The following is a 24,395-nucleotide window of genomic DNA, read 5'->3' on the forward strand; positions in this document are numbered from 1 at the left end:
TTTATTATCTTTAAATAGTTGTGCAAAAGGATTTCACACCAACATATCCATTTGTGACTAGAGTGTACCTCGAACAATGTCACCTTTTCTATCATTCTCCTCCATCACAACACATGTAAGTCACTGTATTTAGTGTACCTGTTTCAAGTTTCCCTCCACCCTTCTCTTTCCCTCTATTCTGCTTTTGCTTTCTTTGTGGAGTGGGGTCATGGGCTACGTAGGTGGGTTGATTGTTGGAGGCATACTCTAATACTTTATATATATATATATATATATATATATATATATATATATATATAATATGGTTATATACTATATAAATATATTATGTTATATTTTTAGATATTATATAGTATGAATTATACATTATAATATATTATTACATATTATGTACATTAACAATTCAGGAAAAATTGCAGATAATATAGTGCTAAAGGCTATGGCCATTTGTCCCATCATTTTAAGAAAAAATTTTGTGTAATTTTCATGCTGAGAATGAAAAGTATTCCTTAACTGGGGAATTTTCATACCAGTGTCTTGCAGAGATGTTTTGGCACCAGTTAATGAACTTAATCTATGGGCTTCCCACAAGTGTTACCAAATCACACACCAATCCTTCAGTTCAGTCAAGGTTGGTTACCCAAACATAGCTGTTAAGAACCTGGTTTCTAATTAACCTGCTACTGGAAATTGACTGAAGCAGAAAAGCTATTTTCTATCAATCTAGAAATGTGAAAATATATGCAGCTTCTTTCTGCCTTCTCTCCACCAAGGTAAACAGTCCCTCATCATGAGGACATTTATTCCCGTTCTTCTTCTGTCATGTCTGCTTTTGAGTCAAAGATAGTCCAGCATGCTAAGGTTGGAGGGCAGGCGGGGGAGGGTGTCATTTTTAATCCACATCTCTACAACATAGGCATCTTCTTGCAAGTATTTTGGAGGTATAAAACGTGAATTTAGTATTCTATGAAGATAACTTTCCCTCACCACCTTTTCTCTTTTGTATCAAGGTTTTATGCAGTGCTGTTGTCCTATAAGCTGTGAGAAAGGAATTTAACCCATTTGCTGGCTTAAGATTTCTCAGCCTCTGCTGCACAGATACCTTGGACTGCATAAGCTTTGCTCTGAGATAGCTGTGTGGTGTTTTGTATGATGCTTAGTAGCATCTCTAAACTTAATGACTACATAGCTGCCAGTAATGTGCTTTCTCTGAACCCCAAGGTATGAAAACTAAAAATGTCTCTAGCAATTGTTAAATGTTATGTCCTGCAAAAGACAAAATCATCGCCCTCTAGAACTGAATTAATTATGACCTACTACTTGTATGCCTGTTATAACAAAAACTTCAATTAATGAGCATTTATTTACTTGGTGAGAACACCATGAAAATATTTCACATGGCATAAATTCCACAACCACTTAACAATCCAATGATATGGGTATTATTAATGCATTCTATTATTCACAAAGTAACTAAGACTTATGTAAGCGATGCTTTTGTTTTTAATTTGTTAAACAACTTAAAGTCATATCTGTTTTAGTTCTAATGTTGTCTTATTTAAAAGCCAGGGAGGGTTTTCATTAATTTTTATAAATGAAAATATAACATATGCTATGTAGTTTATAATGCATATTTGAATTCTAACTATAAAGGAAGATAATAATTTTTAAATATTTAACTGCATATGGTGACAAAAGCATATAATCCAAGCACTTAGGAGGCTGAGGCAGGAGGATCAAGAATTCAAGGCCAATCTTGGCTGTATCAAAAGTAAAATATTTACAAACCTACTTGACTATTAGTGATATTCCTGAAATAACACATTGATTGATTTCATCTTGTTCATACTTCTCTTGAATGGTGTTTGTAATTGAATAATCTCATAACATGTCAAAATGCTTTTAAATTGAATGATTTATTTAAATATTCATTTTGATTATTGTTTTCCATTACTTGGGAAAATACATCGCCCTTTCTCTGGCTAAGAAAAAAAATCTGTCAAACTTTGTATAACATCATCTTGTTTAATTTTATATAATTTAAAACAAATTCACATCCAAGTAATAAGATGTAGATTATCACATCCTTGTCCTATGTGGGAAGCATCTATACTTTCTCTTGCCACATAGCCAACACTCATTGATGCATGCAATCAAACCTTTGCTAGAGTCTATTTCATGCCAGGGGACAAAGATTATATTTATAGAGCACCTCCTCTACTTTCCCATCCATAATCATCCATAGAAATGTCACAGTGGAAACAAAACAGGCTCTGCTAAGGGGCAGAAATCAGCTGAAAGAGGGATATAGGGAGAGTAAATGAGAGTGAATATGGTCCAAATACTTCTGGAAAGAAGACAAAAGAAAAATCCTGTTGAAATGATTTTAAGAGATAGGTAAATACAAGAGAAGGATGGGGAGGGTATATTGGTAGTATACATTGTATGTATGAATGAAAATGTCATCGTTAAAAGAGCTTATGTGCCAATAAAAATTAATTAAAAGAAGTAACAGTGATAAACATTAATTTCTACAACTAATACCCGCTAATAGTTATAATAAGAATAAAAAAGTTTGCATAACTTTAACAAAAAAGAGAGAGTAGAATTGTGTAATGGTTAAAAAATTAAAACTCTTCCCAAATCAAGAACCTGGTAGAAAAGTAAGCAAATAAACAGAATAGACATTTCTTGAAAACAGAAGTACAAATGAGCAAAAAAATATGTGAGTAAATGTTCAACATACCTAGCCATAAATCAAAACACTATTGAGATTTTTGAGTCAGAATGATCAACATCAAGAACACAAATAGTAATAAACACTGATAAAGATTCAGGATAAATGAACCTACATACATCGTTGGAATGCAAACTAGTCAGTAACCACTATGGAAATTAGTATTAGTAGTATCAATACTACCATATGATCCAGTGATTCCTCTCTTGAGCATTTAACCAAAAGACTTCAGGATACACTATTCACAATATTGAAGCTATAGAAACAGTCAAGATTCCCTACAACTGATACATGGATCATGAAAGTGTGGCACATAAATACATTGATCCTAAAAAAAGTGAAGCTGTGTTAAATTACGCCATTCACAAAGCAACACATAGAGATGGAGATTATAATGTTAAGCTAATAACCCAGATTGAGAATGACAAATAGGTGTTTTCTCTCATATTCAGTTGTTAAAACCTAAATAAAAAACAAACACATATGCAAACATATACAGAATTATATATCATCTATATATCCATACATATGTTTGTATATCTCTAAATTCAAAGATAGAGATGGAAATGAATATACACAGGGAGTGGGGAGAAAGGCTGGTAAAGGCTAAACAATAACAAAAGATAATATATCTGTGAATGAAGATGGCTAAATGAACCTCATGAAGGCTGTTGAATAATATGGGGTAAGAAAAATGGGGAAAACAAGAGTAAAGGAGGCTTCAATCTGATAAAAAAAATACTGCAGGTATATGTGTGAAACAGCATTGTGAGTGAAGTCACTTTAACAATTGGCACACATGTGAAAAGAGAAGAATAACAAGAATATAAAACAGGTCCTGTGCAGGGTGTAAAGGGACAAGTGAATAGAGAGGGTGAAGGAGGGTGAATATGGTTAACATACTGTATTTACATGTGTGAAAATGAAACAAATGTGGCTTTTAAAGATTGGTTTGTGAAAGGAGAAGTAAGAATAAGGGAGAGAGTGATGAAGAGAGTGAATCTAATCAACATATACCATATGCATAAATGAACACATCAAAGTAAAACCTCTTGAATTACAATTAACTGTTGCTAACAAAAACATAGTGGGTGGGGAAACAGTGGTTTCAACAGAGCTGGATTTTCTGGGTTCTAATTTCTTCTCTGCACTTATCACTGAAGAGACTTTGAGTATGTGCTTCATCTCCAAAATATTATCAAAACCAATGCACTATTACATAAAACACAAATAAAGAAGAGTGTGGAGGACATCCCAAGCAGTTAAAAGATATTAGAAGCTGGGTGCCCGTGGCTCACGCCTGTAATCCTAGCTACTCAGGAGGCTGAGATCTGAAGATCACCATTCAAAGCCAGCCCAGGCAAAAAAGTCTGTATGACTCTTATCTCCAATGAACTACTTAGAAAAAGCTGGAAGTGGCACTGAGGCTCAAGTGGTAGAGCACAAGCCTTGAGCATAAAGAGGCTCAGAGACAGTGCCCAGACCCTGAGTTCAAGCCCTAGGACCAGAAAAGAAGAAGAAAAAATAGAACTTGGACAGCAATGATATGATCAGTGTATTATATCTCGAAAGACTGTTGTGAAATGACATGAAAGCCTTCTGTCTGGCACATTAAAAACTAACCCAAAAGTATGAAGCAAAGCATAACAATGATCAATAAATGCTGAATGAGTGGAGAATCCTTGCCACTTCTAGATTCTCATCTTAATCTAGAAACATTATTAGAAAGGTTCCTTTGCTATTCCCGATTTCACAACTGGAGTCACCAAGGCACCATGGGTTGAAATAATTTTCCATGATATACAAGTAAGAGAGTAAGATGAAGGCCTTTGTATTTGCTCCATCTGGTTGATGGCTCAGAATGTCTAATCACTAAGCCCTATTATATTTAACTAGCATCAGTAAACATAGTAATAACCACTACTAATAGTGTCAAATACATGGTTGGCAGGAATGTAAATTAGTGCAGCCATTATGGAAATCAGTTTTGTGGTTCTTCAAGAAACTCAAACACCAGACCTAGTATATATAACCCTCATATGTTGGTCCTGGGCATATATGCAAAGAATGTAGTTAGCATACATAGAGATAACAGCTCGCCATATTTACAGCAGCACTGTTCGCCATAACCAACCTATGCATTCAGATTTGGTGCCATTGACCAATGAATAGAAAAAGAAAATGTCATATTTACACATAATTTTTAAATGTATTCAAACAGAGAGCTAAGATGAGAAAGACAAGTATTGAATGTTCACTCTCATAGATGAACTTAGATGCACATACACACATACATAAACAAATGATATGAGCAGAAAGCAGAAAGCTTAGGAGGAAAACCCATAGGAGGGACAAAGAGAATGATATGGAGGCAATTATAATCAATGTGCTTTATGCGCATGCATAAAAATATAATAAGGAAACCTTTAAAATTGGGGTCAAATAGACACATGAAGAAATGTTCAACTTCCCTAGCCATAAAAAGAATGCAAATCAAAACAACAATGAGATTCCACCTCACCCCAGTTAGAATGGCTAGAATTAAATCTAATACAACAGATGCTGGAGAGGATGTGGCCAAAAAGGAACCGGACTGCATTGTTGGTGGGAGCATAAACTTGTTCAATCACTCAGGAAAGCAGTATGGAGGTTCCTCAAAAGACTCCACATAGAGCTCCCCTATGAACCAGCAATCCCACTTTTGGGCATTTACCCAAATAATCACAAACAAGGCTATACTAAAGCTACAAGCACAACTATGTTTATTGCAGCATTATTTACCATAGCTAAGATATGGAACCAACCCAGATGCCCCTCAGTAGATGAATGGATCAATTATATATATATATATATATATATATATATGTATGTATATGTATATACATATATATATATATATAGGAATTCTATGCCTACATCAGAAAGAATGACACCACCCCATCTGTTAGGAAATGGAAAGACTTGGAAAAAATTATATTAAATGAAGTAAGCCAGACCCAAAGAAACATAGATCCTATGGTTTCCCTTTTCTACAATAACTGGTATATGTCTAGGACAAGCAGAGGAGGTCAAAAGCTATGTAGATATTATCATATAACCTGATGCTAAGTGAAATGAACCCCAAGATAGGGACACAAGAGATTTTATCTTTCTTGTTGTTCTTTTTATTTATTTTTTAAATAATTTTTATTGTGAAAATACTGTACAAGGGGGTTACAATCACATGAACAAGGTAATGAGTACATTTCTTATCAAGCATTGTTGCCTCCTCCTTTGTTTTTCCCCTACCATCCCTTCCCTCCCATCTCCACAGCTACATCATCCCTCCCTTCCCCCTACTTCTTCCCCCCCACCTAAATTGCAAAGTTCTTGTACATAGTGTCTTGTACATCTCATTATTGCAATGGGTCAACCTGTATTCCTATTTAAACAATTTGTTTTTTCCCTTCCACTCCCCAAATGTACTTATAATGTACAATGTGATTTTTTTTTTTTGGTATGTTCTTCCTGCATCGTATAACCCCTGTTTTCACTCTATTTGATTCCGGTGTCCTGCATCTTGTATATACATTTTTCTAATTTGGGGAGGGGAAGGGAAATAACAAAAAGCTTAAATAAGGATACAGGATGACCCATTCTAACAATGAGATGTACAAGACACTATGTTGAAAATGAACTTTACAACTTTGTGAGGGTGGGGAGGAGTTGAGGAGGTGAGGAGGGAAGGGTTGGTAGGGGAAAAATAAAGTAGGGGTTAACAATGGATTCATTACCTTGCTCATGTAACTGTAACCCATCTGTTCAATATCTTTACAATAAAAATATATATTAAAAAAGATTGGGGACAAATTAGATCTAATTACATGATATGTGTGCATAGAAACACATAATCCTAGCTGTTCAGGAGGCTAAGATCTGAGGATCACAGTTCAAAGCCAGCCTGGGCAAGGGAAGTCCCTAAGAATTTTATCTCCAACTAACCACCAGAAAATCGGAAGTGGTGCTGTGGCTCAAGTGGTAGAATGCTAGCCTTGAGCTGAGGTAAGGGACAGTGCCCAGGCCCAGAGATCAAGCCCCACCACCGACGAAGAAGAAGGAGAAGAAGAAGGAGAGGGAGAAGGAGAAGAGGAAGAGGAGGAGGAGGAGGAAGGAGGAAGAGAAGGAGGGAGGAGGAGGAGAAAGAGGAGGAGGAAGAGGAGGGGGGGGAAGAGGAAGAAAAAAGAAAAGAAATACCATAAAGAAATCCCTATCTTAGTATCTTAGCTTTGGTGTATAATGCTGTGATAAACATAGTTCTGCTGGTAGATTTAGTATAGCTTGTTTGTGATCATTTGGATAAATGCCCAAAAGTGGGATTGCCGGATCATAGGGGAGCTCTATGTGTAGACTTTTAAGGAACCTCCATACTGCTTTCCAAAGTGCTTGAACAAGTTTACACTCCCACCAACAATGCAGTCAGTTTCCCTTTGGGCCAGTTTCCCTCCAGCATCTGTTGTTATTAGATTTCTTGATTTTAGCCATTCTAACTGTGGTAAGGTGGAATCTCAATGTTGTTTTGATTTGCATTTCTTTTATGGCTAGATGAGTTGAGCATTTCTTCACCTGTCTATTGGCCATTTTTATTTTCTCTTCAGAGAAGTTTCTCTTTAAGTCTTTAGCCCACTTATTAATGGGGCGGTTGTTTCTTTGAGTATTTGTTATTGGGGGGATTTAATTTTTTGAGTTCTAAGTATATTTTAGACCTAAAACCCTTGTCTGTTGTATGGCTAATGAAGATCTGGAACCAACCAGATTCCCTTCAGTAGATGAATGAATCAAGAAAATATGACACTTCCCCATTTGTTAGGAGATGGAAAGACTTGGAAAAAAATTATACTAAGTAAAGTAAGCCAGGCCCAAAGAAACATAGGTCCCATGGTTTCCCTTATTTGCAATAACTAGTATATGTCTTGGCAAGCAGAAAAGGTCAAAAGCTATGTACATATGACTATATGAGATTATGTTAAATGAAATGAAACCCAAATCACAAAATGTTTTATATTTGTTGCTGTTGTTTTGAATGTACTTATAATGTATTATATGATTTTTTGTTGTTTCTTTTGTATGTTCTTCACCCATGGTATAACCCCTGTTTTCACTGTATTTGATTCCGGTGTCCTGCGTCTTGTATATACATTATTCTAATTTGGGGAGGGGAAGGGAAATAACAAAAAGCTGAAATAAGGATACTAGTTGACCCATTGTAACAATGAGATGTACAAGACACTATGTTGACAGTGAATTTTACAACTTGGGGGGGGGAGATGGGGGGGATTGGGGAGGTGAGATGTGAAGGGATGATAAGGGGAAAACAAAGGAGGCTAACAATGCTGCATAGGAAATGTACTCAATACCTTACTCATGTAGCTGTAACCCTTCTGTACAGTATCTTTATAATAAAAATATATATTGAAAAAGAAATCCATTTGTGAAGTTAATTTACAATGATTAGAAATAAATACATAAATAATTACTTAAAGTAGAAGCAGCAGGCAAAATACAAAAAAAAAAACCCTTTATAAAATGAAAACCTACTGGAATGAGGGACAGTAGTAGCAGTGAGTGTGACAGTAGAGTTCTGTCACTGTTTCTTATGTTTTGAAGTTAGTAGTTTAAAAATACAGCTGCTTATTTTTGAAGAGATTTGCATCTTGTAAAGAAAATCTGGATGTCAATAAGAAAAAGGAAAAAGTAGGAGCACTGCATGTGAAAAAAATGTTCAAAATTATAAAATATTTAGCACCACTATTTCCTATAAGCCAAGGGCTTCTTAAAATGGGAATTTCCAGGCATCCACTTCTGGTTCAGCAGGTCTGTGGAAGCCTAAGAATTGCGTTTCTAACAAGTTTCCTGGTGATAAATTGGCTTTCTAGTCTTGATGTGAAATTTATTCGTTAGCAATATGAAGCCTTGTTCCGGGTCAACACAAAAGACAAAGATATGGGAGTATTCAACTAGAATACATAGAACTGGATATGGCAGAGTAAGTTTTCACTACGGAGGAGAAGGGAAAGGGTAGGATAGAATTACTTGCTGAAAGAGAACTCGATTTTAACAATACAAACTGAAATTCAATTAAAAAAAAAAGAAATTCTTTGGTGCCATTTCCACTGACCTCACTGATCAGATTGAAAGAATAAGTGCCATGTTCTTTTTTGAGGGCAATTCCACAGCTCAACCTAGTATTAATTAGAAATACAAGTTCTATAATCTGAGATAATTCAAATTCCAGCTCTTAAGAACTTATTAGGTATGACCTTGGGCAAGTAGTCATCACTCGCATTGTCTAAGCCTTGTTTTTTCAGTCTGTAAAATGGAAATGATAAATCTCTCCACTTCAACCCAATTATGAAAGGAAACAGTATCTACATCATAGGAAATGATTTCTAAATGATTGTTATTACTGTAGAGAAATTTCCCATTCTTGATTGTAGTTTTCAGAGAATGATTATTCTTTACCCTTTCCTTCCAGAATGATTTTGCCCTGATTATATTATTTCTGAGACTATGGATGCAGAGTTGTTCCATGTCATACTGAAGTCCTAGCTGCGTAGTATGCATGAACAATTGCAATGGGAATTCTTTCTCCCATACAGCAGTCTTGCATGATTGGTGGAGATACAAAAGTCTCTTGATCTCTATTCCAGGATTCCATCTAAATTATCTCAATAATTTTAAAAATCTGACAGCCTTTTCTAAATCTCTCCTGCTATAGTACCCTAATTTTTTTATTCCTTCCTTTCTTTCTCACTTTTTCCTCTATAAACAGACATGCATGCGCGCACACACACACACACACACACACACACACACACACACACACACACACACACACACACCTTTCCTTTCCTGACTGATCTCCTCTAATGGATGTTACTAAAGCTGTGTAGATCTATTTATAACTGAAGAGGTCATGTGATCTACCACTTTTTCTTTTGTGTCCCTTGGAGAATGGAATCCAGGTCTTTATTTCCTCAATCCCCATGATATTCATAGACTGCTTTGTCTATAGGAAATGAGCATCAATTACTTTTTGCCAAGGCCTTAAAGAAAAGATCCTTCCTGAAATATACCTCGATGACAATCAAACTTTCTTCCTAGAACATTATTTATCTCAATACTCTTTTTAATGAGTTGATAATTTACTTTTCTTTTTTTTCTTATTTTTTTTTAATTGTGAAAGTACCGTACAGACGGGTTACAATTACATGGGCAAGAAGTAGATAAAATACTATTCTGGTTCTAGTATCCTATCAGTTCTATAAAACAATATTTGTACCAAGTGAGTGAAGATTACAATCATGGGATAGAATTTAGAATCCTCCTGCAGGTAAATCCTCACTTGGGATAGCTGCTGAGTTCAAACACATGGCCCATTCTGGCCAAGACCTCCAAACAACATTTAATCTGCTGTATTGACCACAGCACAGAAAGCAAGGTGTCTGACAACAGGTTTTATCTTTCTTGCTGTTGTTTTTAATGTATATATAATGTACTATGTGATTTTTTTTGTTTCTTTCGTATGTTCTTCCCCATGTTATAACCCTTGTTTTCACTGTATTTGATTCTGGTATCCTGCATCTTGTATATAGATTTTTCTAATGTGGGGATGGAAGGGAAAAAAACAAAATGCTGAAATAAGCATACAGGATGACCCACTGTAACAATCAGATGTGCAAGACACTATGTTGAAAGTGAACTTTACAACTTGGGCAGGGCGGGGTGGATTGGGGAGGTGAGGAGTTAAGGGATGGTAAGGGAAAACAAAGGAGGTGGTAACAATGCTCAATAGGAAATGTACTCATTACCTTACTCATGTACAGTATCTCTCTCTCTCTCTCTCTCTCTCTCTCTCTCTCTCTCTCTCTCTCTCTCTCTCTCTCTCTCTCTTTCATATATATATATATGAAAGCAAGGTGTCTGAGCCTCTCCTCTCTAGTATAAACTACAAGGTCAGGCTTCAGATGTGATAGAGTATGCTTTTAATGTCAACCACTATGGTATTTGATGTAATTGTGCATATTTTATTATGCTTTCTTGATAACCAGCATTTTTGTTTAATCTGATGATAAATTACAAAAACACTAGAATGTAACATACTTAAAATACTTCAAAACACAAAGGAATAGATTATGTGGAAACATCTTAATATTCACATGAATTTTAATACTCTATCATAGTTTTAATTTGACACAAACAAGTAGGTTTTACAGCACTAGTGTTCTCAAAATAGTTTGCACCATTACAGATATTTCAAGTTTGGTCCTTGATCAAAAGACTTAATAATAGAAAATATAAAAGCTTAGAATTATTCCATACTTCTATTCTCTTTGCTATGGATCTATCTTAGAATTGGATAATATAGTAGCTAACCGACTACAAAATATCCTTTAGTAAAGCAGACTATAACTGAAAATAAGACATCCTGGTTTATATGCCCTAACTCTTCCTTTTATTTTCTTAAGTACTTAAGAAAATAAGTTGGGGCTGGGAATGTGACTTAGTGGTAGAGTACTTGCCTAGCATTCATGAAGCCCTGTATTGGATTTCTCAGCACCACATAAACAGAAAAGTCTGGAAGTGGCGCTGTGGCTCAAGTGGCAGAGTGAGCAAAAGAAGCATAAAGAAAATAAGTCAAATAATTCTCTGTTCAGTTTTTAAAGAGTAAAAGAGGCATCTTGATGCATGTCTTTCAGGATGATTGTAAGGAAGAAAGTATACATAAAAACTAAAGTGATAGATATATGTAATTATTATTCCATTCTGAATACAAATGCCTCCTCAAATGAACAGTACAGTAATTAGAAAGATTATTTATAACTCATATCCTCTCTCTTCCTATCCTCACTAACTCACTAACACTCTACTTTTAAGAAAAAAGGCCATTTTATTGCTGAACAATGTGTTCCACATTGCCTGGAAAGTCTTTGTGTGTGCACTGATTGCCACTCATTTTACCTGTCTCTTCTGTGTTGTGCCGGCATTGAATTGGCTTCTTGGTTTTGCCTCACTTTAGTCTAAAAATGTTTGGGAGAGCAACTAAAACCACTTCTGAGAACCTGTACCACAAACTGCTGAGCGATTCACATCCAATGCTGTCCAAACTGGCTTAGCTGTGAAATTCTCAGTTATCATCCTATCTATGTCTTGTAGCAACAAACACCCTGGAGAATCAGCTCTAGCCCAAAAGGATTTCCCTGATAAAGTGACAGGAATATGGGTGACATGCCATTTATTCTGACCATATCCATTTTTCCTAAGTTCAATCAATGAATTTCCATTTGAACTGTGGCTTGTCTAGTGTTCCTCACCCCAGGTGGGAACTAATCCTCTCCTAGAGGTCTGCAGGAGTAGACTGATCCAGTCTGTTTAATCTATTTAATCTAATCAAATCAGGGTCTGGGTGCCTCCCTTTGTCACATCTGATGTCCCATTCCCATATTAAAAAAGGACTACCCAGGCACAAGCCAGCTCCCTGTGTCCCTTGGTACATCATTAAGCTGTAAAAATGACTTCATCACTCATGACAGAGAAATTAGAATGCCCCAGTGGTGGCATATGGCAATGGAAGAATTGCTGTACCAGCTGCCCACCTGACTCACTCCTGTGAAATCATGGCCCTCTTTTCCAGAAGCAGCCTCTGCACTGCAGGCGTGGAATGCTGCAGCAGCAGATATCACAGTAAGGGAGGGGTGACAGACAGGAATGGAGAATGGAAGAAAGAAAAGCTCTCCTCAGCAAAACATGTGAAAGCCTGGGAGATGTCTCCCTACACACACACACACACACACACGTTCATATATATACACATTCATATGTGTATATATATGCATTCATCATTCATCTGTGGTAAAGGATACTTTCTTTTGTCAGAAAAAAATGTAGGTTCCATTAATCCAGATACCTGACCTATATAGAGCCCACAATGAGAAGGAAGCTACAGTTCTGATAAGCAGCTAAATGAGTGTGATAGAAAGAAACATCTCTGGCTTTAAAAGGAGAGGTGACTACATACAATTTCAACCAGGGTTGATGGTGGCCTTCTGTAGCAAGTTTTATATTCAGTCTGAATTATTTTCTGATGAAAGAAATTTGCAATATTTTCACTGAAAGAGTTAAGAAACCCCTTCTTGCAATAGATAAGTAGAGAGGAAAAATTATAGATCAATACAGAGTGTATATTGGGGTGTGTGTGTGTGTGTGTGTGTGTGTGTGTGTGTGAGAGAGAGAGAGAGAGAGAGAGAGAGAGAGAGAGAGAGAGAGAGAGAGAGAGAGAGAGAGAGAGCGCTTAGCTAATAGGTCTTAGGAAATCTCTTCCAAGGCTTATTCCAATTTGTATTGTTTGATTTCTGTGAAAGAAAAAGAGATGAAGCAGAAAAAAACTATTTCTGAGCCTAAAATGAAAGATCTTACACTTAAAGTGTCATTTTTTTAATCTTTCTTTAAAAATCAAATTCATGGGATGTTGGTTTTATAATCAGTAAAACCAGAATATTTACCTGGAATTGGCCAAATTTTATTTTACAAATAAAAATGCACATTAATTTTTAAATCATGTATTTAGATACTTCCACTTCTTTAACAAAACATTACTTCCTTCTGTATTTCAGAAGAATGATTGAATTATGTTGTTGAAATCCTCAAGGAAAAATAATCCCTTTTTTTTTTTTTTTTTTTTTTTTGTCCGTCATGGGGCCTGAACTCTGGGCCTGGGCACTGTCCCTCAGCTCTTCAGCTCAAGGCTAGTGCTCTACCACTGGAGACACAGGGCCACTTTCAGCTTTTTTCTTTTTGCTTATGTGGTGCTGAGGAATCGAACCCAGGGCCTCAGACATGCAAGGCAAGCGCTCTTCCACTGAGCCACCTTCCCAGCCCCCCTTCTTTTTTTTTTTTAACCAACAAAAAGTCTAAACTACCCTCAGTCTTACTCTAATCTCTACTATCTTCCAGAAGCTCAAGTTAGAAAAAATGCTGAGGAGGGAAATAGTCCTAAGCACCATGTATTTTCCTGTTAATTATCCTACCACTTGTATAGGCTATCATCAAAATGTGTAGTTTTGTCCATTACAGAGTAAAAGAACAGGATCATTTGTGATGTAAGTAAATATCATATGGGAGCTATGTACACATAAGTATGTACACATAAGTAAGTGTGTGTGACAACACAAACCAAACAAAAACAAAAACTCTTAAGGATCTCTTGGGTCTACTATAGGCTTTTGTCTCTTAATTCATGGATTTCTCCCCTGGATTTAGTGAATGATAGATTGTGGTCATCCATTCAGAGAGCAGATGGCTTAACGTGTTACTGAAACATGTGTTAACAATTCAGCAGCCAATGTTAAGCAAAGATGCAGTGCAGGAGTAGCTTGTAGTCACACATCACAAGACACCTGAACTCTAGCCACCATTCCGTGGGGAGAATGGAAAAATCAGCACCTCTCATTCTCTATTTCCTATTCTAGTTTGTAAAATGGGCAGGTTGGAATAGATGAGCCCTCTGCAGGTTTAACCTGGGTTCCTGTTAGGGGAGGTTACTATACACTCCAGCCAAATGTAATTCTCAGACTCTTCTTTAAATATATACACACATACTTGCATATATACATAAATATTTCTTCATTACCAACATTGAGTTAAAAATGCAAGAAATATCTGAACAAAATGTTGTATTTTCAATCACCTTGACTAAAGAATAGGTGTAATGGAAAAATAAAACCATAAGCTTACAACAGACAAATCTAAAATTAATTTTTCTAAGTATACTTATGCCTGGCTATAATTTAAAGATTTTCTACACTGAATTGCTATCACTACTCTTGACTGAAAATATATCTAAGATAACTCCTCAAAAAATTTCAAATGAGATTTAGAAAATTTTTGTCTGAACAATAGTTTCATTTCTAAATTTACAAGTGTATTCACAATAATGAATGACAGCATCTGATAGTTACCTACTACTGAGCACATGAAAAGATTTTATGCATATCTCCTACTGAGCAGAAATGTGAAATGGGTACACTGCTATTTACAGAAACCTAAGCCAAGGACCAAAGAGACTGAATTATAACTTGTGCTATTCAGTTATTAAGGAACAACTGGTCATTCTAAACTCACATAGTTTGGCTTTAAAGCTCAAGTCTTACTGCTATTAAGATCCCAAATATATTACTGTAATGTTCATTTAATTAATTCAATAAATACCATGTACCAGGCTATACTAGCAATAGAATAATGCATGCATATATGTGTATATATACACACACATATATATATGGTCAAAACTACCTGGATTCATGCAGCTTACATTTACTAGGAGAAAGAAGACACTAGACAAAAATATAAAGAAGCAAAATATTGGTGATAAGTGCCATGTAAAAATTAAAACAGCACAAAGAAAATACCACAGGAATGAGGTACGGAAGAAAGTTTGCATCGGATGTATGTAATACACTAGATAAAGATGATAGTCTTTGTATGTATACTGTTACAGATTAAACCATAGTGTTGATCAAATTTCCTTTGTTATGTCAATCCATTTATCATTATGTCCCTGGCAAAATAATAAATAAACAAATAAATAATAAATGTCTCTCATAATCAAATGCCGTGCTCAATTTCATTTCAGAAGTTCAAGTGCATGGCAAAACAATCATAAGGAATTCAATATTTGCAAAATTTTAATTACAATTAACTCCCTGACTTGTATTTAAAAGAAAATTACAGTCTCTTCATTACAACAGTAAATATTCTCTCATCTTAAAACATTGTAGATTGCTAAAAAGGAACCTGCCTTTGTCTTCCTATTCTCCTCCTATGACATGCAGGAACTCTTAAGAAAAGACAAAGGACAACTGTTGTAAGAGATCTTTGCTCCCCTCCCCCAACTCTTCCTCTCTGTGAGCCACAAAACAAAAGCACTTAGACTTTAATAGAAAGAAGACTTAGAATCTGTCTTCTAACCCAGAGTGGGGTCTCTTTGTACTTAATAAAAGTAGAAAAGCCAAATCATGGCTGTTTCTTTTTCATTGAGAAATTTGTCAGGAAGTAGAATCAGGAGCCTGTCTCTCCTGAGGAACTCTCTCCACACAACTCAAGTTCCTCTGTGCCCATAGCAATGATGGCAAACAGTTTCCAGGGTGAGCTTCTTTCCCAACAACAGAGAAAAGAATATGCCCAGAACTCCACCCAAGGGAAATTGCCTTCTACTATTAAATTACCTATATGGAGTAGTTTATATGAATGGCCATGCAGTGCTTGTAGGTGAAAGATTTGTTATGCTAGGTTGTTTTTTTACTGTTTTGGAGTAAAAATCCATCACAATAGGAAATGTACATTGTAAATCAATTCTATAAATATATCATATTTTCATTTATAGAAAGGTTTCCAGTATAAAATTTCCTAAGCTTTCTAATGTATAATTCTAGGATCAATTGCAGATCCCCAGCATGTTAATAAGAAGTGCATTTGAATGATTGCATTATTTATGATTTTATGGTTTTATTTTCTGGTAATTTTGGATTGAACTCAGGGCCTTACACTTATTAGGCAAGGGCTCAACCATCTGAGCCTTTACTTGACAGAGACAGGGATGTTGCTTGAAAAAATAGGTGCTTGTCTTGAACTATATCCTTATGATTTCTGGCCCTGAAGAATCTAGAATTACAGGTATAAGTCACCATGCACAGCCATATCCTTAATGTATTTTTCTTACTTTCATAGTCAGATGTTATATGTGTTTAAAACTTATTTTCGGAGTAAGCTTCAAATGTATTTGTAATGGTCTGCTATATCTTTTAAAGGAGAGAAACTATATCAAAATTCTCAGATATGAGACCATGAAATTTTCATATGATAAATAATATTTTACCACAAAATTTTAACATGTAAGACAATATACATACAATGTGCATGAAATTATTAAGTCCCTCTCCTTTGAATATTCATTTAAAGGTAAAGTGAATTTGGACCCAAATAAAAATATTAAAAGCTTTTCTTTGAGGAGAATTAAGTTAAATCAATTTAAAACCTAACTCACCATTTTTCTTTTCAGTGCTGAATGTGAAATAAAGGATAGCAGCAAGCTAGCTTAGTTTAAATGAGGAAAATCTGTCTATTGACCCCACCCCCCAGAGTCACCGGGATGAGAACATCCCCGGTGAGTTTTCCTGGCAGGAACAGGTTAGCATTTTAGCTTTTGGCAAGCTGAAGATTCTGTCTTGGAAACAACTCTTAAAGGTATCTCCATTATAAACACATATTGCAGCACATTGCATTTTATGTCATTTTATTTTATTTTTGTTGTCCGTGGTGAATTCTTGGTTGGATGATTTTTATCTCTTTGATTAATAGCATTTCCAATATGTACCTTTAGACTACCTTCCTGGATATTTTATTGTGTTTTAGGCAATAAGTGTTAGGAATAAAAAGATAGCAGTGATTATAATAGAAATATCAATATAAAAATTTACCTGTCCAAAACTAGTAATAATAGAATTCATATTTTTCTCCTACTGTCAATTTATCTTTATCAGAGTCACAAAACTGGACTCTAGATGGCTAGTCATTTTATCCTAAGTTGATTCAAATGTTTATCTCCTGCTTAAGTGTTAATCAGCCCAAATTGCCAGATAAGGACCATATTCAAAAAGGATTATCGCTAATCTAACAGGCTCTCGTCTGGACCTTTTAGAAATCCAGCTCCCAAGCCCTCACTCTAGCACCAAAAAACTCTCAAATAAATTTCCCAGAATTCGTGTGGAGGACTGGGGACTCTGGGCTAGAAGACGAGTCTCTGACAAGAGGACTCTGACTGCAAGATGCTAGCGATGGAGCTGGGAGCTTGCACTTACCCTGGACGGCGGGGGGGGGGGGGTGGGGGGGTGGAGGGAGGAGAGAAGATGCTATAAAGAAAGAAGCTTGGAAACTGCCAGTGCTTAGTGCCTTCTCCCAGTACCACGGGAGATACGAGCCTGAACCAAGTCTCTTAGTCTTTGAGGTCTCTAATCAGCCAGATCCCTAAGGGCGGGCATTGTTAGGTCCACACTTAAGACTGAAAGAGTAAGGTTTAGTGGTTGTTGTTCTTTAATCCAAATGCACACAATAAAGGCGCGTGGGGCGGGGGGGGGGGTGGAGAAAGCTGCCCCTCGCCCTGCACTGTTCAGGCCTCGCTGCTGTGACAGCGTCATTGAAGGATCCTTTCGCTCCAGCTTTGAGGTGTGGATGCTGGGGGGGGGGGCGGGGGGAGGTGCTTTGTGGAAGCCGGCTCTAGGACCTAGGCAGCGACCACCGCGCCCCAGGCGGGAGGCCCTGGGGCGCAGCAGAACTGCCTTTCCACACCCCGCCCCCCCCCCAAGAAGGAGCAGAGCTCATTAACAGGTGGAATCGCACCCTGGGAGCCTGAAATCCCGCCTGCCTCCAGAGAAACACACCCTGTAGATTCTGAGCACCGTCTGGGCGGGCTCCTAGGCCGGGAATCCTTCGGCACTACGGAGAGCTGGGGCACCCAGGAGAAGCGCGGGTGACAGTGCAGTCAGCGGAGACTCTCCGTCCCCAAGTTTGCCCCGACCCCAACAGTACGTCCTGGCTGCCGACTTCCAGATCTGGCCTCAGCTCTTACCCTGTCTTACAACATGTCAAGTCAACTATCTATCTATCCCGAGAACCTGCTTCAGTCCCCAAGCAGGCAACTCACCCAACCGAAATCTTTGGGGCTCTCGAAGGAGAGACCTGCCGTGCTATCCTCTAGTAGGTGTGTCCCGGGCTGGACGATTTCTCCCAGGATTTCCCAAAGGCCTCGGAGCAGTCTTTGAAGGACACAAACACCAACCCCCAGTAGCCGACCCCATGCCCCTCTTCCCCCTCCCCCATCCCAGCATTACCTGTTGGCTGCAAGGCGAGATGCGATGTATCCACCCGGAATCTGGGTGATAATGTAGCCCCAAAAGAAGGAACCATGGATCATGCCCACGGTTTCTGGGTCCCAGTTGAATTTGGCTTTCTACGGTGTGAGAGAAAAACAAAGAAAAAGAAAACAACACCATGGTGTGAGGTGGGCAGAGTCAGAATCGAAGATTCCTTTCGGGCACTCTGCGGGTGAGAACTCTAAACATGCAAGGCATTTCTTGATTTCTGAGGTGCGGGGAGGGGAGGGTTCTTGGGGCTCAGTTTTTCGTTTCTAACAAACCTGTCCTAGCTCAAAAAGCAGTACTCATGAAGAAAATGTTTTATGAGGAAATACTAAGCCAGTCGTCCTAGATTCGCTTCCTGATTCCTGCCCGGCTGGTAACATGAACTTAAAATGGGTGAGAAATCTTTAAAACCCTTTTCTTGGAAATTCAGACTGCTCGCTAAGATGTCCCTTAGCCAGGTCGGGATAGAGTCTTCTGATGGATTCTCCAGGATCCATTAGATCAAGGCAAAGCTGTGAGCACATTTGAGCAGGTGTGACTTGCAGAAAGAAATTCATCCCGTGTGATCTAATTTTGGGAAAGGAAGGTGCAGGTTTGCAGGCCCCGAAAAACTCCTTGTCTGTAACCTCGGGGATGGGTTTGAACAAAAATGAGTTGGAATCGGTGACTTGGCGAATTTGAGGAGGGAAGAGGATCAGGATTGTGGGTGAGGGCCAGGTCTAGAAGTCAAATCTAAGGCTGGGGAGTCCAAACAGCTCTGTGGAGTGAATCTGGAAAGAAACTGGGGCAGAATATCCGCATCCGAACGGGGCAATCGTTCGTCTATCTTGCAGAAGGAACGAACTGGTACCATTTTCCCCCCTCTCCTTTTGAGTTCATTTTAAGACCCAAGGCATTTTTTCCCCAATTTGTAATTTCCAATTTGTCTTCTCAGCGCTTTTCTAACTGAGTTTACTGGGGGGTGGAGGATTGGATGTTCCTATACAAAAGGAGCAACGGGTTTCTATGACCTTGAAGTGACCTCCTATCTTTTGGCATCACTGCCCAACACAAGCACTGTACGATAGTGGAGTGGCTGCCCTAGGAACCCGCCTCGCAGGCGATGTAGTATCTCTCCCGGTAAGTCAGGCGGACCCTTCCAAAGGCCTCTCTCAAACGTGCTCACAACGCGTTTCACTTCCCTAGTTTTGTTTGATTAATCACAATGGGTGTAATCTGGAGGAAGTCGGGGAGAAGTATAAGTGATACGCTACTAATTGTTCCTCTATATTTCCCACTAACAGGAAAAAAATATTTCGACTTAGATTGCATTGGCACTATCAGTCATCAGCTTGTAGTAAATCATGTACAGCAAGCTGGAGAGCTCACTTCCTCTTCCTAGATGAGGACGGGAGAGCTAGGCTAGAAAGTGGCTTGGAGAGAACCCAGGCCTCCTCGTGCCAAGTGGGTGAATGGGGATACACACAGGGGATGCGGCTGTGTGTGAGGCTGGGGGCGTCTGGGCACGCCGGTGGTCGCCCACCTCCTTGATGACTTTGCCCCCGCGGTGGATCGTGCTATTGTTAACCATGTCCACGATGGCCACGCCCAGGTTGCAGCGAATTCCAAAGGAGATGCAGAAGCCCAGGCCGCTCATGATGGCGATGATGTAGCGGCGGGGCAGGCCGAAGCAGGTGCAGTCGCACAGAGGGGCCTTCTTCTCCGACACCTCCAAGGGCTTCCCATCCTCCGTCAGCTCAATGGTCTCTCCACCCTCCTGCTTCTTCTCCAGCACCCTGAGGATCAGATTAAGGAGGAGGCAAAGGGACCCAGGGTGAGGCAACCTCTCACCCCCAACACTTGTATATTCTCGTTTTCCCAGGCGGGTCGAGGCTGACCAGAATCGTGCTGACCCCGCCTTTGCCTGAGGAATCGGGGTGGTGAGGCCTCCCCCACCCACCCCCCTACTGCGTCGGGCGTCTGCGGAGGCTCCCCAGCACTCACTCCTCCTCCTCCCTCCAGAGTCCTCAACTCCTAGACCTTGAGGCTAAGGTATCTCATCCCTATCATCTTGGGATCCAGCCTCCAGGGTCTCCATTTAGATCCTGGCCACTTTGACCTAACTTTCAGGGTCTACAATTTGTTAGGGAACAGGTTAGCTGTACGGGGCCTCCCGGGCTCCTGGGTGAACAGCTCCCCATCCTCAGACGCTAGGGCTCGTGACTCTGGCAATGGCCCTGGGTCTTTTCCAACCCACACAGCCTCTGGTGTGCAGCGATTCCTCTTCCTTCTCAACCAAGCTGAAGCTTTGGAGGGAGTGGGGGGGGGTGAGAATGCGGAGTTTCCCCTCCCCCAGGAGGCCCTAGGCCCCCACCCCACTCCCAGTGGGGGGAGGCCTATCTTAGTGGCCACGCCGCCAAGAAGGGCGGAGGCATCTCTCCCGGAGTGTCCAGCACTCTATTTCCTTTTTCTCTAAACCCAGGGTGCCTGATCAATGTTAATTCCCCCATTACACATCGTTTTTATTTTATTTTTTCTTTTTACTCCAGTTGGAAACAAAGGCCTCCGCAGCATATGGCCGACACCTAAGCTTTCTACTGCTAGAACATGAATAATTAATTATCCACAACCTTGCGTCATTACTATCTGGATTATAAACACAGAAAGATCTCATGTGCTCATTTCCAGAGACATAGAATGAAAGACACCCCACCACCACCACCCCCCGACAAAGCGTCTACACGAACTTTTGTTATGATGTGCCACACTGAGGTAGAAGATTTCATGTCAAGAAAAATGAGCATAGTATTTCACAGGATTCCACCCATATGATTTAATTCTTTCTGAGCTTTGGTCCTTGGGGAAGAGAGAAAAGGAAGGGAAAAGGTTTTGTTGCTACGATTCACAATCTATCCGTGAATTTTGCAGTCTTGAAAGTGTGTGAAAGAGAATAGTTCTATAGTCTCCTGATATTGATTCTTTTAATACCTGATCCCTCTGGGCTTACAATTTGTATTTATTTCCCCAACCAACCACAGAATTATTTCAAAACTGTACCCTTTCAATATGGCATGCTAGTGAACACACACACACACACACACACACACACACACACACACACACACACACACACATTAGTAAAGCAAATAAAAATTTAAGATCAAGGCTGCACAGCTCAGGATCCATTGAGGCTGCCAAGGAATCTGAGGCTTCTTCCTTTGAACACTCCCAAATTCTAGAAAACATCACCTGAGAATAACTCGTGAAGGTGTTTGCATCTAGGTGAAGGTATATCGCTGCAGTCCAGTTCCAGCCTTAAAAAAATCATTGAAATTTTTGAGAGGGAAAAAATTAGCCAATTTGATACTTTTACATGGTCTTGATATACCTATAGATGCAAAGCGGGACTCTGCACCTGAGCTGACCACCTGATAGCATCTGGGCTGGGAAAGAGACGCCCTTTGCAGGGTGGCGTTGGGACTGCAGGGCGCCTGCGGTATCTACTGCGGCATGAGTGGATGATGGTGCTTATGTGAAGCCCACCAAAATGCAGAAATTTGGGAGACGGGGGATTGCACTGGTCATCTTCTCTATATGCCTTATAATTTACAAAGGCTTCGGTTTCCCAAATGTGAAAATTAGTTCTCTCTGGGAATCGTTTGCCCTTTTGTATATGAACTTTCTCACTGATTTTATCCCTACCATTAACAAGAAAATGGTGTTATCAGAACAAACCAGAAAAGATTTAATTTTTTTCAATTTCCAGCATAACTAGCACCATCAATAAAAGAAGAATAAAATATTTAAAAATGTTTTCTGGTACCTTCAGGGTGATTTTGACCAATTATTACTATTATAGTTTTTTTTTCAATCAGCATGGTTACATATCCCAAGCAAGAAAGAGACTTCTAGAAGAGGCTTAATAAATAAGAAAACATATGCATATTATTTTAGCTTCTGAGACAGGAACTACTTTAGCTGTCAATTATCAATATATTTTTCACCCCTCTTCTGTCAGTACCAAAGGAAGATTGCATGGCTAATTCTCTACTGTAGTTTGAAGCTGATTCCTCGTTCACTTTTCTTTTAAACGGTTGGCTTTTGATACTTATTTGTCTCCATGAAAGCAATTTAATTTTCTGCAATGAATAAACACATACACACCAACTCTTCGACCAAGTACCAATCATTTCTTAATTTCAAGGAGGCTATGTCCTAGGTGGGAAAGGATGGGAATCTTCAGATACCAAAATAAAACTCTCTCTCACACACATACACGAACACATGCACTAACAGATAGGTTCATTTAGTGTAACATTCCTGCATTAATAAGCAGGTTTCCAGAGCAGCCTTCTTCCATCAGAGCAGCAAAAAAAGACCTACCGATCATATTACAATCTCTCTAAGCAACCAAGATTTTACGGAAATGGCCCTGACGATTTTTTTTTTCCATGAACAGCCCCAGGTAAGCATGGGTTTTCTTTCTCTTACCTGTAGATCTGGCCGAGGGATTTTCCAGCAAAATTCTTTAGCCCCTCTGTTCCTGGGGCCAAAATCCTTTGTTTTACCGACTCCATTCTTGCAAAGACTGATGACCAGGTCTTGCCAGTTTGAAATAGTGATTGCTAAGAAAGAGGAGGGTTGCGCATACTGTCTTACTCGCTTAGGGTAGGTGTGAGCTTTTTTCTTCTCAGAGGAATGGTACTGGTGTGCCTCCAGCGAGAGTGAGAGTAAGCGCGGGGAGGGAGCGTGAGGTTGAGAATACAACGGAATAGCTGCATACAACCCACGGGTTTCCTAATAGGAGAGTTGGTAGACACAATCAGAAAGTCTCATTGGAAGGGGGAGGATCCGGTGGCTCAGGGCGCACGCAATGCCATGGTATTTGGGCGGGTGCGGAGGACTCCTGGTCCTGGAAGTCAATTCATGGAGAGAGGGGGGGAGCCAACGATAACAACAATATACATTCCCGATTTTTTTTTTTTTGAAAAGGCTAATTGCAATTCAACCTCTTTTTTGCTTTTAAACCGAGGAACCAGAAATGTTACAGAACCCTTTGGAAGGGGCAAAAGCCAAAGAATATTGCTCTTAAGAATGGTGCCATTGCTATAAGAAGCTAAGCGCCCTTCAAAACTCAAGAGAGCATCTCAGGTCTCAGGTGAGCCATGCCGGTGTTAGTTATTCCTCCCTTTCCGATGGTCTCCTCCCATCACGCCGGCGCAATTCTGCTCTGCGGTAGAGGCGAATTAAGATGGAGAAGGTTAGTTGTTCCTTGACGACGCGAGTAACTAACAGATGCGCGGTTCTAATTTGGGAAGAAGCATCAATGAACAATTTTCAGAAACGCTGACCGCGCCCTTCTGGGCTAGCCTCAGCGTAATGTTTCAGCACCACGGACAGCGTTAAGTTTCAGGAAAACAGGATGCTGCTTTTGGCTAGCCCGGTAGCCAACTTTCTGCCCACCAGGGGGGCTGGGCAGCTAGCTCTGAGCAAAGATCATTGTGGGGTTCTTCAGGAACGGACGTGTGCTATAGAAACCAAGTGGGAAGATGTCATCTTCTCCAGCTTTGCAGAGAGAACGCTGTACTGAGCTTCGCTAAGAAGGACTTCATTAAAAATGGACAACTTTCTTCCAGTTTGCTACATTTTGCCCCGTATGCTGGTTCCAGTTCTGACAGTTTCGCAGGGAAGGAACATCATAGCATATTTCACTGTCTGAGAAGCTTCTA

The 24,395-nt window shown here is 39.3% G+C and overlaps 1 protein-coding gene across 1 annotated transcript in view; it reads right to left on the reverse strand.

Annotated features, from left to right (window-relative positions):
- Positions 1–23,572, reverse strand: part of Slc17a6 (solute carrier family 17 member 6) — a 41,238-nt gene extending 17,666 nt beyond the window's left edge. The window contains exons 1-3 of the mRNA XM_070032054.1: positions 23,158–23,572; positions 20,210–20,462; positions 18,658–18,776 (exon numbers count right to left, since the gene is read on the reverse strand). Coding sequence (XP_069888155.1) covers positions 18,658–18,776; positions 20,210–20,462; positions 23,158–23,243 — 458 coding nt within the window. The 5' untranslated portion in view covers positions 23,244–23,572. The remainder of the gene's footprint in view (positions 1–18,657; positions 18,777–20,209; positions 20,463–23,157) is intronic.
- Positions 23,573–24,395: the final 823 nt, after the last annotated feature.

This window comes from Dipodomys merriami, unplaced genomic scaffold (assembly GCF_024711535.1).
Source record: "Dipodomys merriami isolate MVZ:Mamm:240054 unplaced genomic scaffold, mDipMer1.0.p SCAF_21, whole genome shotgun sequence".
Classification (NCBI taxonomy): domain Eukaryota; kingdom Metazoa; phylum Chordata; class Mammalia; order Rodentia; family Heteromyidae; genus Dipodomys; species Dipodomys merriami.